Here is a 16781-nt window from a genome sequence, read left to right on the forward strand (position 1 = left end):
GGGGAGGGGAGGGTGGGCGGTGGAGGGGCTGCCAGGCATTTTTGGTCCCCAAGGCTGCCCCTCCCCTCTATTCTGCAGCCAGGCGCAGTAGCTGCCGTGTACTTAGAGAAGAGCAGAAGGCCCAGAGAGGGGACACAATGTGCCTAAGATCGTTCAGGTGCTGGAGGCTGGAACCGGATCCAAATCCAGGTCTGGGTCCAAAGCCCGGGTCTTTCCACCTCATGGGGCCTCTCCTGTGCTGCTGACTGTGATGTCAGCATGGGGCTCCTCTCCACCCCCAGAGGGGACAGGAAGTCCTGACAAAGTAGGGAGCCTGGGGCTGAGTCAGGATGGCGGCCAGAAACAAGTCAGGAGTCTCTAATTCCCTAAGGGATCCCCTTGGAGTTTCATCACACCTTGAAAAAGAAAGACCAGCTTTGCTTTAAATGGTTTTATTAAAAATTGTACCAATCGATGGGGGAGAATATACACACACATATATGCATGTGAAGAACAGAAAGCCAAATATTCTGTACAGGTTAAAAAACAATGGTCCCCGTTCCCCTCCCTCTCTTTCCCTGTCTCTCTCCCAGAGGCAGAGTGCCTGGAACCCAGGACAGCTAACCTGGGCTGAACAAAATGCTACATTCTCACTGGGTCTCCCCCTGACAGCCCCTGTGGACCCAGGGATGGAGCGGATGCTCACAGGGCAGGGGAGAGGCGCCGGCCACCCACGCATACAGGGGGGCAGGGCAGACCCAGGTGCCAGCTCCCAGCATCTGTGGCCTGCAAGGCTGGTGCCTCTATGGAAGAGCTTGGCTGTGTTATTCCCTCAAAGCTCCAAGTCCCCTCCAGCCGAGGTGCCCCCTGCCCACAGTGTGCCCAGGAGGCTTCATGGGCTGATAAGTTAACCCCTTCCTGGACCAAGTCCAGCCAAGGTCCAGTGTCCCACCAAGGATCTGCCTGCACCCAGAGGGCCCCGCAGCTTCCCACAGCCCAGGCTGAATATTGATTCCCAGAAGCCCCGCAGAGCCGTAGAGGCAGAAGTCTTCTTGTTTTTCCTGCTCTCCACTCTCCATACACCCTCTTCATCAAGTCCACCAAATGACACAAGCTTGCCAGCTCTCAGAGTGCGCCTTGCTGACCGGGACAGGCACAGTAGCTTCCCGGCCTCCAAAGGAGGCCGTGGCTGGACCATCCCAAACAACACCCCCCCCCCCCCCCCCGCTTTCCATGCCCAGGCTGGAGCCACCCTTGGATGAGGCTGGGCCACTAGGGACAGTGAGACAAGTCAGCTGGGCCCCTCTGAATGTTTGGAGCATGCCTGACATGTAAGCTCTGGACACGGACCCACACCCCCTCAGGGCTTGGGGAGGTCGCTGGGAGGTGATCTTTCTCTCCCTTGCCCTGAGCAAGAAAAGGCCACGGGGACAGCTCTCCAGCAGCCCAAACTTTGAAGCAGGCAAAGGCAAAGAGGCCAGGCCGAGTCCTCTAACTCACTGAGGGAGTCAGATGTCTGGCCTGGGTGGGGTTCTCTCCCCAGTTCTGTCTACCAGCTTCCAGAAACTCTAGGGTTCTGAATTAGATGGGCTGTTTTGACCCTGAATATCAGGCTTCCTCCCTCCAGGGCTTTTCTATAATGAGAGGGAGGTTTCCAGCCCCTCTCCCACCCCTTACCCCAGCAAACCACAAAAGCTCCACAAGTCTCCGGCTGGTTACAGGTCAGGAGCCAGGTCAGAGTCTCCCTCCCTTCAAATCTGATTCTCTACCCCCTAACTAGAGACAGCCAAGCTCCCAGGGGTGGGGGATGGGGGAAGGGAGCCCGGAGGGAGGGATGTGTCTCCTGAGGCTGGACTTGAGGAATGTTCAGACCAACTCACCAGGCAGAGGGGGAAGGGGCCAGTCTAGATCACTAGGCCAATTAAAACCAGCCAGCCAGGAGGAACCTCTCTCCTTCCTGGGGCTATTTACCTCTTGGGTGTTTTGGGGGGAAGGGAGAAGGAGGAGGTTTTAAATTGTGCCCCAGCTTGCTTAGGATAGTGAGATAGTTCCTGGCTTCCCATAAGATGGGAGACAGCGCAGTCAGACCACCCTCCACCCGGCCCCAGGCTCAGTGTTAGGTGGGCTTGTCAAACTCTGGGCTCAGTTCTCGGGGCAGGCCACAGGACATCCTGCCTGGGCCCGGCAAGCTCTCTGAAGCTGATGGCTTTGCCTCAGCACCGAGGCCCTGGACCATTTATTTGTTCTCTCACTCAGCTCAGGTGGGAAGTCCGCTAAGAGGGGTTCAAAGTGGCTGGTGTCCTTGTGTGCCACTCGAGCATACACCAGCAGCCTGTCTGTCACTGCCTTGGTCCAGGAGAGGGGAAAATGGCACATGTCCAATGCACATCCTAGAATAGTATGGAGACACGCAAAGAAGGCTGGATTTCACAATGGTCAGCATGTCCCGGAGCTGGTCTTCACCTGTTCCCTGGGCTCCTCCTTGTAAGCAGGAACCCATCTTCTTAGCAGACAAACCATGGTACACACCCTGAGAATAGAATTCTAGCCAAGAAGAGGTAATACCTCCAGAACATCCAAGCAGAACAAAACAAAGGCTAATGTACAGTTTGAGGTCCTTCACCTCAGGGCCACTGTGAGCCCATATGGCACCTTCGTGCAAATTAGGAAGGGCACCCCTTCCTCTGAGCAGACGTAGCCCCAAACTAGGGCATATAGCCTAGCTGGGCAGAGCATGAGCTGGATTTTAGTTCCATTACCTTCTTCTGCAGGTGCCCTTGTGCAGTGAACAACCTGCCCAACTGTATATCCAGTAGATTAATGCTTCCTGAAGACCTCCTCTCTGTAGAACCGGAGAAGCTTGGGCCTGTTTAGATTTGAGAGTCTCCTTGGACTCCTCCAATTTCCTTGGGTAGCCCTGAGGTCTTCTCTGCCCAGGGAAGCCACCATTTCTTTGGGCCTTGCTTCGTGTTAGCACCAATGGTATCTTTTCTTACATATGCAAAAATTATAATTTAATTTCTACGTGTCTGGTTAACAGATTCTCTGTGTCTTTTCAGATTCCCCGCATCTGCTATCAGAGCTGCCAGCCTGACTGCTTTAAATTCTCTCCATTAGTGCCACAGCAGGGAGAGAAGGGAAGTTCAGAGGCAGCTGTGACCCTGCTGAGCTCCAGAGCACGCCCTTCTGGCCTAGCTGGAAGCTGAAGGAGGCCCGGAAATGTGTACCCAGCTTTGACGGTTCCACACTCTAATCATTGTCTGTTACTCTAAAAGACACGTTTCAGCTGACAAAGCCACTGTGCTGGCTTCTTCCTGTATCCCACTAGGTGTGAAAAAGGAATGGGGATAAACGGGAGGAGGTATGTTGTTTCCAAGGAAACCAAGGGGTCTGGGTTCCTCTGGGGCTGGCTCCCACAGGTGGGATGGCCACCACATTTCCCAGCCCCTCTGTAATCCTGCCCCTTCCTGCTGATCCTCGGGGGAGGAAAGCGGTCTGTTGGCTGGGTCTTTTGAAAGAAGAGCTGACGAAGGCACAAGCTGCTGGTTATGGCACGTTCCTTGGCTGTTTGGCTCATCCATGGTGGACACCCAGCCAGTCCCAGGCAGCCAGAGGTGCCAGGGGTTCTGCACCTCAGGACCAGTCCTGGGGCCTCTGAGTGGGAGCAAGTAAGACTCGAGGCCTACCCAGAAGTTTGGTTCATTTTGCGGCACGTTTGAGGGGTCCATGGAGAAACCCAACCCTCCCTGAGGTCTGCTGGAGATGACGGGCTGGGCAAGATTCCCTGAGCCCTTGGGGCAGGCACTGGCTGGGCCGAAGGAGAACCCAGATACGGAGCTGGCTGACTGGCCTAGCAGAAGTTGCCATGCTCAGCTGGAAAGCCCCTGGCCGAGGCCCTGGGGGGGTTCAAGCAGTGTGACTGGCAGATCTCGGGCCGTCCGTCCGCAGTGGAAGGCTGATGGCGTTGGCGGACCAGAAGTCTAATCCAGTCTCCTATTTCTTAACCAAGCCCCTGTGGGAAAACTACAGTCCACTCGCTGGAGGATATCACTATTTGGTCATCTTCAACAACCGCTCGCTGAAGACTCGACTTGTCAGAGCCCTGGGAGGCCCCACATCACAGACCCATCAGCCTCTACTTCCACAGTGTTTGACAAAGGCCCTCATTCCCGGTCGAGGTCCTGAACAGGGAAAGAGGTCCGGCTTGGGGTATGTCGTATGTACACAGAGAGAAACTTTGCAAATGCAAACGCAAAACAGCAATGAATAAACTTCACAAGACACAGTGTCAGTCCTCGCCGATGTCCTTCCTCTGGTGGCCCGTTATGAAGAGGGCAGCCCAGCCTCACCTGGGACCTGCCCCATCCCTGTTCTCATCTGCGTTCAAAGCGAGGTTGTGTAAGAAGAGCAGGATCTGCCACCACACTCGATTTTGGTTTTGCTGGTGCTGAAAAGGAGAAAAAAAATCAATGTTAACTCCTAAACGTAGCCTGTAGCCTCCACGACTCCCGAGTCCTTATCATTCCCGATAAAAGTTCAGATCAGCGTGTCTGGGGGCAGTACTTTAATCCCATCAGGACAGCAAACTGGGGAGAGGAGGCGGGAATTGGGGGGGATGAGAAGAATGGTGGCGACGAGGGGGAGATAGTTGAGTTCTCCGAAAACAACTGCAGTTTTAACATTAAAAAGAAAAGACCAGGCTCTTTACGCACTGTGCACAAGAGGATTAAACTTTTTCCCCTGCTTGCAGGATTTTCCAGAGTTTAGCCAAGTGCTGCTTTTAATCAGATTGGCTCCTGAGCCCCTCAAACCTCAGCTGCATGAACAACAAACTTTCTTCAGAAAGAAAGAGAAGAAGTGCCCCCCTTGCTCCCCCAACTCCAAAGTAACACAGAGAACAAGGGGGAAAGGGGGGGAGCCTCCATCTGCAAGTGATTTGACACTGTGAAGGTCAAAGGGTTAATCTTCAATTTAAACCACACTGCTGAGGCAGCAAAAATCTGATTTCATCCAGTGCAAACACGCACACACACACAGACACACGCACGCGGGCGCTTGCGCGCACGTGCACACACACACACACACACACACACACACACACGCACCCGCCCTCTCTCCCTTCCCAGCATCTCCAGCTCAGTGCTGCCCTTTTTATAGCTGCTCTTGACAGTAAGCCATAAATAATCCCTCTTGGAGCGCTTTCCTACTGACTGGAGCCAATTAAACGTTAAGCAAGAACATACTTGAAAACAAAACAAAAACAAAGAATGCACACTACTCTCTGGAGGTTATCCCAGGTCCTACTGTCAGGCAGGGAAGCTGGGGGCAAAGGTCAGGGGTCAGTGGCTCACAGGACTGGGGCTCCGGCCCCGCCCACACAGGTACCCTTTCCCAGGGGCCAGCAGAGGCCCCGAGGGGACTGGGGTGCTGGAAGAGGCGGTCTTTGTTCTCTCTTTGTCTGCCAGGGCAGGAGGACTGGATTGGGGCCCTCTCCACGGGGGTCCTCGGTAGAGAGGGGAATAAAAAGCTAGCTTGCAGGGAAAAGCCAGCAGGAGCTGGACCGGGATCACTGCAGTGGCCCTGCGGTGAGTGCGTCCACGTGCAGTGACAGCAGAGCAGGGGCCCCTCTTGGGCTGTCTTTAATCACTGGCTCAGCTCCTACCTCTCCGATGAAGAGGACAGGCTAAGTCAGGGGCAGAATGGAAAGTGAGCCCAGGTCTCCCGCACCCTCAGAGTTTTGTGGGCGGTTCTGGCCCTGGCCTCCCGGACTTAGCCCCAGGCGACTGTGAAGGTCCCCACTCCACCCCCGCCTTGGGCCACTAAGGGGAGAGAGGTGACCTGTGGACAGAGGCTGACCCCAGGGCCCTTCCGAGACAGGTGAACAGAACGCCCCCTCAGGAGCAAGGGAGGCTGGAAAACCACCCAGAAAGCTGGAGTCCTGGCTACTGCCAGGAGGGGAAATCGGGGTGTGCCACAGAGGAGTCCTGGCAGACTGCGCAGGAGACTGATGGCTTCCTTGTGTTTTGTAAACAAAGATGAGTAAAAAGAGGAAACACAGCCGGCTTAACAAAATCTGGTTAGAGTAAAGCAGCGTGAAAACGGACTCAGCTGCAAAACCTGAAGGCTCGGGCCTGCCTGCAGCAGCTGGCCAGGGCACCCCTCCTCCTGCTTCTTCCCCCAGCTGCTGCCCAGGACAGGTGCAAAGGTCATGTGGCAGAGTAGGAGGAAAATCCAGGAAAAGACCGGTCCCCGGAGAGGCCAGTCTGCTGGAATTCCAAGTCTCCTCAGGTGCCTGTTTGAAAAGGCCAAGTAACAATAACAACCACAGTCAGGACAAGAATAGTAACATTGAGTGTGCCAGGCTCTGTTCTGAGCGTTCTACATCTTTGCTTCTCAAAGTGGGGTCCATAGGCCAGCAGCCTCAGCAGCCACTGGGAGCTTACTAGAAATGCAGAGCCACTGGATCAGAATGGGCGTTTTTAACGAGATCCCCAGGTGACCTGGAGACACATGAAACTCCTCTGGCCCTTCTCCGCAGCCCTATGAGATTGTTATATATCATCATTCCCATTTTACAGATGAGAATATTGAAAGAGTTCGAGAACTTGGCTACATGGCTCCTAAGTGGCAGGGACTGGACTGAATCCAGACCCCCTGGCCCTAGAGCACTGTCCTTACCCATTATCATCATTCTCTGAGCGCCGCCATACACCTTTCTTTATGCCAAAGCAGACCCTCTCTCGTCCCCTTCTCTAAATTATATCAAAACAGCTCAATGGCCAAGGAAGGGAGATCACAATTCTATGATCTGGGGCCTGGGCCAATCCCATTTCTGGATGCCTCGGTCTTTCCCCAAATGCCCCTAATGGAGGCTGCCTGCTGCCTGGGTGACTTCCTGGGCCCTGAGGTGTCTGGCGATGAGGCAATGCAGCACCCTCACTCCCATCATTTGGGGTGCTGGGGGAGCCAGAAGCAGTTACGGGCCAGAGTGCTGTCAGAGTTGGAAGGCTGAGGTCTTGTTGGGAGATGCAGGCAGGCCCAGGTGCAGGAGGCAGGACATACAGGCCCACCGTCAGGAAGGACCCAAGTCCCAGCTTCTGCCGGTGACAGGCCTCGGGGTACACGGGTCGGCAAGGAAGGCTCCCTGGGCCAGGAACCAGAGGACGGGGCTGTAGGCAGGGGTTTCCCGCCGGCCTGCCCGTGAGTCCTCACTTCCCTTATAAGAGAAATGCAGGCACAGTGGTTCCCAAACCTGACTGCATCACAGAACCCACTGACGTGCTGGGATAAATAATGAGTCCCAGGGCTCTGCCCAGACCAACTGGGTCCGACTCTCCAGGGAAGCCGTCCAGGAATTTGTACATTGAACAAACTCTCTGGGTGACATTTTTTTATTGTCTTTTATTTATTTTTAAGACTGTATTTTTTTAAAGTAATCTCTACACCTCACGTGGGGCTCGAGCTCACAACTCCAAGATCAAGAGACACCCGCTCCACCGACTGAGCCAGCCAGGTGCCCCAGGGTGACATTTTTTAAATCAGAAGTAACATTTATTGTATATTTGAGTCACCAAAGTAATACATGTTAACTGTAGAAAAATTGGAAAATACAAGAAAGGAGAGAGAAGAAAATAAAATCACTCGCGATCCTACGGCCTGGAAGAAAACGCTTCATGATTTGGTATTTTTTTCAGTCTCTTTAGATCTCTTCCCATCAGAATAATGACTTGGCCAAGCCCGAGGGAAACGCTGCCCAGGTGGGTCTGAGGCAGCCAGGCCACAGACAGGCATCTGGAAACCCCTGAGGTGCTTTCCGACCCTAAGGTTTGTGATGTGAAGTTTGTCGTCCACAATTACCTTCAGGATTACAACTCCGAGTTCCAACAGCTGACTCCAGCCAGCCTGTTGGAAGGTCTGGGTGGGCCTGGAGACCAGGCGGCCTCCTACAGAGTTAAGCTGGCTGCGTGAGCCCAGCACGCGCAGGCCCCGGTAACCAGTCCTCAGCCTCAGTAGCCCCAGCTCTGGGCACAAGCAGACGTCACACGAATTCCGCTGAGCCTTCTCTTGCCACAGGGCAGCCCCCCAAAAGGCCCTCTTCTGAAAAGAAACCAAGCTGCCTCGCACCAAAACTATCAAAGAATGCCCTGATCATGAGAACAACAATAAACACAATATTAAAAAGAAAATGACACAAAAGGGCCTGACCAGAAAGGAAAGACAAAGGACATGAAGGGAGGCTGGTGAGAGGAAGAGTAAGGAGGAAGGAGATTCACGTTCACTGTACAGGATGAGGTACACAGAGACACCAAAACGCCAGGGAACGTGGATCCTTCCAGCAGAAGGGGCGGAGGAGCAAGGGGGAGCAAGGGGGAAGCAGGAACGAGCATGCTTGGCCTCCGATACTCAGGCACTTGGCACAGCCCTGAGCACAGCACCTGAGCTCAGGGAGTGCGACCCCCCAGAGCAGGGCCCAGCATTCCCAGACTCAGCTTGAGCACGCTTCTAAGGCTGGCAACCTGCAGAAAGTGGGGGTTCCAAGAATGCACAGTCCGGGTGCCCTTAGGGATAGGGGATTGAGGTATGGGAGGGGAAACTGCTGGGAATTGAAGCTTACACCAGACGGCCTCAAATTGAGAGTGTAGAGGGTAGGACCAAGGCATGGGGGGAGAAAAATAGAGGTGAATGCCCCAAGGGAACGGGATCCCACATGGTGGATAAAAATACCCCCTTCAGTTAAGAGAGCACAGACAGGCATGAGAGACCTAGGGCTCTTCCTTCTCCATCCCACTTTCTTGCTGTGGTCAGGGGATGAAGGCAATCATCTGACAACGGTTCGAGTCACCCCCACTGTGTACAAGGCATGGCAACTGAACGCACAGCCACATGTCCTGTGTCACGGCAACATGCAGGGGCACACAGTAGGTACTCAGCAAGTGCACGCTGGACCCACTACAGAAAAGTCAGCCTTGCAAGATAACCTACTTGTCTGAGGCCAGGAACAACTGATGCCTGGCCAGGTCTTAAGATTGTACTTGATGTGATAGTATCAGCCTCTTGCCTGGGGAGAGGCCCAACTAGTAAAAGACTTTCTTCTTCTTCTTCTTCTTCTTCTTTTTTTTTTAAAGAGCTGGCTGTGGTGTCTGACAAGGTTGGATTACACAAATCAAACTCTGTTTCATCCCACGTGGCCTCTGCCCTCAGCACAAAGAGTGTTCCCTCCCCTCTCCGGATAAGAATCTCCCTCTGCCTCTCTCCCTTTGGATCCAATTCACACCCTCTGGGGGCTTTTGTGTGTCACCCGTGTTCCAGATGCTCCTGCAAAAGCTAGTTCACCCCCAAAGAACTAGAGGAAGAAGCAAGCCTACGCTGTGGCCCTGCTTGAAAAGAACCCTGCCGATTTACCAAACAGACAGCAATTTATATCTCATACTCAGAGTGCCTTCTGATCTCCCCATTTCCTCTTCACAAAGATCTGGAACACAGGAAGGACACGTATTATCAATCCCATTTTATAGATGTGGGAAGCAAAGGCTCGGAAACCTTCCCCCAAGCACGTTAGTTGGGAGGGGGGTTATTTCAGACCCCACTTCTGACTCCCGAGCTATGTTTTTCCACTAAAATATTACAGTGTGTGCATTCACATCACGGCAAGTAGCACGAACTTTTCAAAGAGAATCGCCACTGAACTGCTCCCCTAGTACGTTTAAAGACATTGTTTCCAGATCATTAACTACTTAGTAAGGATGCTGTGGACCTGAAAAAATAAACCTTCCAGAGGCAGAGCTCACAGAAGATCAAACAGAAATACAGCTAAAACTGCTCTGAAATGATAACTTCAGATCATGTTCAGAAATCACACTCGGTTTCTTTAAAATGCAGAATTTCCTATATCCTGTTTTGCAGGGAGAAACACACTCTCCAGAATGATGTTTTCCCATCTCCTGCCTTTGGCCATCATAGCCTAAACTCACCCTGGTTCTCGCCACCGAGAACAGGAACACAGAGATAAGAGAGACTTCAGGAACATTTCACTTGAGAGAAGTTGAGATGTTTTTGTTCAATTCAGCCAGCTTTTATCAAGCACCCAACCAGGCTAAGACTTATGAAGGACACAAAGATGAGCAAGATGCCATTGCCCTCAATTATTTTACAATCTGAACGGAAGACAACAAGAGCATAGAAGTTAAGTTTTACGGGAGGGAGAGGCTGGTCAGGGCAGTGAGTGGGCGCTCCCTCGGGCTCCTCTCTTCCAGGGGGTGCCTGGAAGCGGAGACGGGTGGTGGGAAGACCATAGTTTTAGGATCAGTCGGATCCGTATGGCTCCCAACGCAGCCACTTACAGCGTCTCCCTTCTGAGCCTCAGTGTCCTACAAAACGGGGATAACGGGGTCCAGAGGTCCGAGGTTGCTGTGGCGATCCAGTGAGGAACATCCGCGTAAAGCAATGGGCCTGGTCACTGCGCGAGCAGCTCGCTCCCCATGGCGAGGACCAGGAAACCTGCGCCCCATTTAACCTCGCCGAGCACTTCCCTCAACATCCTCTCCCTCAGAGCGCCTGCCCCAGGAGTGCTATCTTCTGAACAGACTTACGAAGTCCTGGGGAAATCCCTGACTTTCCACTCTGAGATGGGCCAAGACGGCTAGAGGCAGCTGGGCTCAGAATCCCAGGCTGCCAAGCTGAGCAAGGGATTGAAACGCACAGGGCAGCCCCTTGGGTCCAGTGGCCCACTGCCCTGAGAAGGCTTCTGACCCAGATGCTAGAGGAACAAGCAATGTGGCAAAACGGAAAAGGAAAAAAATATGCCCTGAGAAGGCTTCTGACCCAGATGCTAGAGGAACAAGCAATGTGGCAAAACGGAAAAGGAAAAAAATACCCCTTGCCAAGAGCTTTCTCGGTGCAGCCAGCAGTGCCAACACTGGCTGCCACGATGGCAACACCAATCACTTCCTCGGGGAAGAAGGGGTAGCCTGGGGCCGGCCGGCTCTCAGTGGAAGACAGCAGGGTTCCCTCTAATGCAGCTGCAGGCCACTGGGGGCTGGGGGACAGGGCTGTGTGCACTACCATATCCCCAGAGCCTCGTGCTGCACCCCCACAACCTCTGGAGGCTGGAACTACTGGGGCCCTTCCCCCAGCTTCCCAGGAATGGCTCTGGCTCCCTCAGCCTGAGAACTGCTCCATCAAACTACTGGACAACTTTATTTATTTATTTATTTATTTATTTATTTATTTATTTATTTATTGAGGAAGAATCAGGCTCCCAGCGGAGGAGCCTGATGTGGGGCTCGATCCCAGAACGCCGGGATCACGCCCTGAGCCGAAGGCAGACGCTTAACGACTGAGCCACCCAGGCGCCCCATACTGGACAACTTCTTAAGAAGTTGGAAGAATCAGGAAGGAATCCTGGCGTGTGTGCTCCGGTGGAAGGTGAGGGAGTGAGGGGACTGAGGAGTGGCAGATCTGCTGAGGGGCCTACAAGATTGAGGAAAAGGAACCCCAAAGCTCTGACTCCCAAACTGGGACCTTGGCAGCTGGCTGTTCTTGTCCTGCCTGGGGCCGGTTCCCTAGCCAGGACAAGGCAAGCTAAGCATGGAAGAAGGCTGGACCCTCCTCCTCACCACATATACTGAGTGTTCTCGTTCTAGTCATGCAACATGCCCTCTTGGTTGCCAGACAAGATCAAAAGGCAAACCAGAGATTTTTCTTCGCCCTTCTTTTCTAGCGCCTCTCCCAACCCCTCCTCCCATCACCTCCCTTCACCCCTAAGGGGGAAAAAAAAAAGCCAACTCCCATCCCCAAAGCCTAGCTTGGTGAGGAGGGAATGAACTATCCGGAACTACAAGGCCCTTCTCCTGGAAGAGAGAGTAGTCAGGTGCAGAGTTGTGTGGGGAACTCGGCCTCTAGTCAGCCACGCTGATGACTCAGAAGCTAAATATAGTGAGCGATATAAACAGAGCCAGCCACAGAGCAAACACAGGGCCCCCAAGCCCCGGCCTGGCTCTCACGCACAGCGGCCCTCCACAGCCCCTCCCCCAGCCTCACTCTTCCCCAGGCACCCCCCTAGGTAGACCTCCCACTGCTGGAACGGAGGCTGGCTCCACAGAGACAGTCTCACTCTAAGGTGAATCTCTGGGGCTCCTGCCCAGGGCTGCCACATCTAGGGCCTGAACAACCTCATTAGCCGCAGTCTGAGCCCCCCAAACCACTCAGCAACAAGGAGGGCATCCCAAAGGGTCAGGAAGCAGTCAAGGGCCCCCTGAACAAAGGATCCAGGCTGTTGGCAGATGTAAACACCACTCTGGGTACAACTTCCAAGTGAGCTCCCTGAGAACTATAAAGACAGGTCCAAGCAAAATCCTACAATCATCTTCTGGCACATTTCTCAAAGTGTTAAACTGCCCACAGCTTAGTAGTTATATGTATTATGATCTCTACTGGGCTCTCCCATCTGCTCTGCTAGGTAAGTATCAGAAATTGAGGCTCCGAGAAGTTAAAAGATTTGCCTATGGACAGAGAACTCCTAAGTGACAGAGGTAGAAATTCGAACCCAGGTCTGCCTTTAAGTCTATGACTCTTTCTGTGATATTGCAACAAAAGATAGTTTTTGGTGAGTGGCTAACATTTTCCTCACATTTCATTTTCCAGAAAGTCTAATTACTACTCAGGGAATTTCCAAATCTGACTCTTCTGAATGAAGCCACTCCTGGTCCAAGTGAAAAAGCCATTTCCAACTCAAAGAATCCAATGCTCTTATAGCTTTACTCACTCAATGCTCTACAGTGGCTCCTGTTTTTTTGAGGATTCTTGGCTTCTTAACATTTCCCAGAAATACTCCCCACAAATTTCAAGATGGTGCCATTGGGATAGGATACATGCCTAAGAAGAGGGGACAGCAGCTACTGTCCATTCTTAGGCCCCTGCTGGAGGAGACCATGGCAGGGGGAATGGAAAGAAACTAGAACCCACACCTTCTAACCCCAGCAGCCCGTGCACACAGTGAGGAAGCAAACCCGCACCTCCTCTTCACTGCAGAAGCTGGACAGACCCAGAAACACCAGGGCACCTTCACAGAGCCCGAGGCAAGGCAGGCCCTGGTCAGCAGATCACCGCAGGTCACCTGCTGCAGAGGAACAAAGAGGGAAACACTCCAGGGGCATCTGGGTGGCTCAGTCGGTTGAGCGTCTGACTCCTGATTTCGGCTCAGGTCATGATCTCGGTTTGTGAGATTGGACCTGCCTTGGGCTCGGCGCCCAGAACAGAGCCTGCTTGTCCCTCTCCCTCCTCCGCTGCCCCTCCCCTCTTTCTCTCTCTCAAATAAATAAATAAAATCTTAAAAAAAAAAAAAAAGAGGGGAACATTCCACTCCTGACCCAGTCAAAGGAAGGCGGGGCATGTGACCAGGGTGGGAAAGGTTTTTATCTCCAAGCGCCCGGCCTCCAACTCTCTTGCTGCTTTGGAGACCCAAAGAGCCCACAAAAAGCACCTCACTGACATGGATCTTCTGCCTTCAAATCCTTGCCTTTCCATTCAGAGGAGCCACCCTGAACTGATCACTCGGGTAACCGGGCTAGACCCCCACCCTGCACGCTCCTTAGGAAGTATGTGGCCGGCAAAAATTGAGAGCCAACATCACATGGAATTTGCAACCTTTCAAACTGGGGGTCATGTTGATGCACTCAATTTGCCATAATGCTATCCTACAACGTACTACCCCATCATGGTACCCCTACCCGCTGTGCTCTTCATCTCCTAGGAAGAAGTTTTCCCCTGCACAGAAAAAGAATAACTGAAGTCCATTCATAACTAGGCACCAAAAGTGGACACTCAAACCCCCTACAGGACTCAGGGACCAATGGCCATGGTCGGGCCCTGGGACACCATCCCAGATCTGAGAGGAAAGGAAATGGCCGAGCCCTCTCAACACCTTACTGCCTCTTGGGTTGTGTTTCCTGGCTCCCTAAACTTGGCCTATAATGATGGGGGATGACCATCATTCTTTGAGGAGAAATACATAAGGGCCGAGGCCCACAGATGAGCAGCGTGGACTCATTTCTCCGTGCAGGGCAGGTGGAGGAGAGCTCAGGGGAGGCAGCTCTGCTAAGGGATCAGCCTGATGGGAGGGGGGGGAAATGCATGGTGAACTGACAAGAACAAATGTGAGGAATGATCAGGCTTATAGGCAGACAACAGGAAATACGCATTAAAGAATACCTACTGTGTACCCGGAACTCTAAATGGTATTTTCTCACTTAATCTTCACAATAAAATTCTGTGGTATTAGCTCTAATTTACAGAAGAGGAGCGAGACTTGAGAAGGTCAAGTGCCTTCCTGATGGCTAGTGGGTGGCAGAGCTGGTATTCAACCTGGGCCTTCTGACTTTGGACTCAAAGCCTAGAGACTTAATCCCAAACCACTTCCTTCCTAGTACCACAGTGTCCCTGCCCGCCAAGGAAGGGAATAGGGAAATAAAATAAAATAAAATAAAATAAAATAAAATAAAATAAAATAATGGAGGAGTCACAACAGTACTTTCCAGATAACGAAATATTAGACTGTGGTTTATGTAATAATCAAGGTCAGAAAATGACTCACTTCTTAAAGCTAGCTGCTGAAAGTTCCACTGCAAGCTGGTGCTCCGTCTGCCTGCGGCCATTATCCCAGCCCGTCCTGCAGGACAAGCTCCTGGACAAGGTCTGTGAGCAGGGTTAGCGGGGAGGACGGGGTTAAAGGCAAGAGGATTCCACGGACAAAAAGCCTGGCGACTCACTTCTTAAAGCTAGCTGCTGAAAGTTCCACTGCAAGCTGGTGCTCCGTCTGCCTGCGGCCATTATCCCAGCCCGTCCTGCAGGACAAGCTCCTGGACAAGGTCTGTGAGCAGGGTTAGCGGGGAGGACGGGGTTAAAGGCAAGAGGATTCCACGGACAAAAAGCCTGGCTCTCCGTAATGGAAAATTTGGAGAAACCAGCTCTGGGCTAGAAAGGCTTAGCTGACCAGCCTCCTGCCACTGTGAGGTGGGAGTAGACAGCAGGCAGGAGCGTGAGGGACACAGAGACACAGGGAACTCAGGAGTCAGTATGGGGTGAGGTGCAGAGCACTGCACGGGAGGCTCTCCCATGGTTCTCCTTTGGCTCTGCTGCTCTGCCCCTCCTCCCAGGCTGGGGTGGCTCTGGCTGATGGCTGAACGATAGCCTCAAAAAGGCAGCCCCGCACTGAGGGACATGATGCCAAGCAGCAAAGAGCAGGGTCAGACCTTGGGATGAGGGCAGTCTCCTCCCGTTTAGGACTGAGTCATCAAGAAAGGGCCCTGGGCTATGTTCTAGTCCTGTCCTCCCAGCCTGCTGCCAAGCCTACCGGGGCTCACCAATGGATGGAGGAATATTCTGGGAAACAACGGTTGAGAGAGATCAGGTCTATTGGGAATGAAGAAAGCTGCCTTCCAGACAGTCCTCTAGATTAATCTAGGAGACCCACAGCCACTGTGTCCTCCAGCAGCTCTGGCACCGGGATTGCAAGCTGTGAGTGGGTCTCAGCCATAGACCTGTACAACCAGGCTAGAGTGAATGGGCAGGAAGGAGGCCAAGAGACAGAAATCCAGATTCAGAGTGAGTCCACATCCTGCAGCACGAGCCTGCCAGCCGCCGCCTTTGTTGATGGACTCTGCCACATGCTCGACTGACACGCGATGCTCCGCCCCGGCGGGGCTGGTGCCAGGCTGCCGGCCAAGCGCCCGGCCGCCAGTCTGGAGAGACTCTCGGAGGTACACTCTCCAGAGTCCCAGGTCCCGGTTCCCAGACAGAGACAATGAGGAGCAGCCTCCCCAGCTGGAAAGTGTCAGGTTACAACCGGTTCCACCACTTTCCCCCACTCAGGCCCAGCCCTGAGCCTTGGTTGCCCGGTTCCCACTGCACCTCAGTCAGGCACCCCCCAACTGTCCAGTGTCACTGTGGCACCCTGAAAATCTTGCCCTGGGGTCTGGGAGGGACAATCTCCCAAGACGGCCTCAAGCAGACACAGTGTGTCAAATGAGGCTGCAGAAAGCCACTCCATTTCCCAGGAGAGATGGTAGCATTTCCTGACAAACCGCTGGACAAACCGCTCTTAGCAAGCCTGAGCTGAGAGAGGGCAGACAACCAACTTGGAGCTCAGCGATAGCAAGAGTGCTCAGCCAGTTGGGCCCATTCAGTTCACGGGAATCACAATAGCCGAGGCCAAAACTCTGGGACCATATCCTTGGAGCCTGGCAGAGACCGAGTGGCTGAGGCAGGTCCTAGCCTCCCCCAGCCCCAGCAGACTCCCCACCCCCACCCCATCCCAACACCCCCATGCCTACTTGCTGCATGTGAAGCCGGTGGAACTGGTCTGCAATGCACTGAAGCTTTCGGGCAATCTGTACCTCTGCTCGATGTTGCCACGGCCCTTCTGGGGGCTGCTCCCCAAGGGGCAAGCCTGCAGGGAAACTGGCAGGGAGAGGGAGCCGGTAGCCTGCGTTGCCTGCAAAGACAGAGGGCCCACATCTCAGCATTCTCCACAACTGCACCATCCACCCCGTGCCTAACGCTCCTGGCTGAGACCTGGGGCCGGAGGCCTTTATCAGGCACGCTGCCACATTTGGACAGCCTGACCTGCCTGCTGCCCAAGCACATAAAAGCTGATGCTCAGAGGGAGGAAATGGTGCTAGCCTCCTCCATTCACAGGCAGTGCCAGGGCAAAAGTGACATGTGGGGGGGAACTTGCCAGCCTTCTGTCTTTATTTACCAAGCTATGCTTGACCACAAGTTATTTTTCATGCGATAGCAGGTTGAAG

General features: G+C 53.4%; 1 protein-coding gene across 1 annotated transcript in view; it reads right to left on the reverse strand.

Moving 5' to 3' along the window:
* Window positions 1–415: 415 nt before the first annotated feature.
* Window positions 416–16781, reverse strand: part of BMF (Bcl2 modifying factor) — a 21881-nt gene continuing 5515 nt past the window's right edge. Inside the window, 1 exon segment of the mRNA XM_040620452.1 lies at window positions 416–4426. Coding sequence (XP_040476386.1) covers window positions 4325–4426 — 102 coding nt within the window. The 3' untranslated portion in view covers window positions 416–4324.

The sequence above is a fragment of the Ursus maritimus genome, unplaced genomic scaffold (assembly GCF_017311325.1).
Source record: "Ursus maritimus isolate PB19 unplaced genomic scaffold, ASM1731132v1 scaffold_35, whole genome shotgun sequence".
In the NCBI taxonomy this organism is placed as follows: domain Eukaryota; kingdom Metazoa; phylum Chordata; class Mammalia; order Carnivora; family Ursidae; genus Ursus; species Ursus maritimus.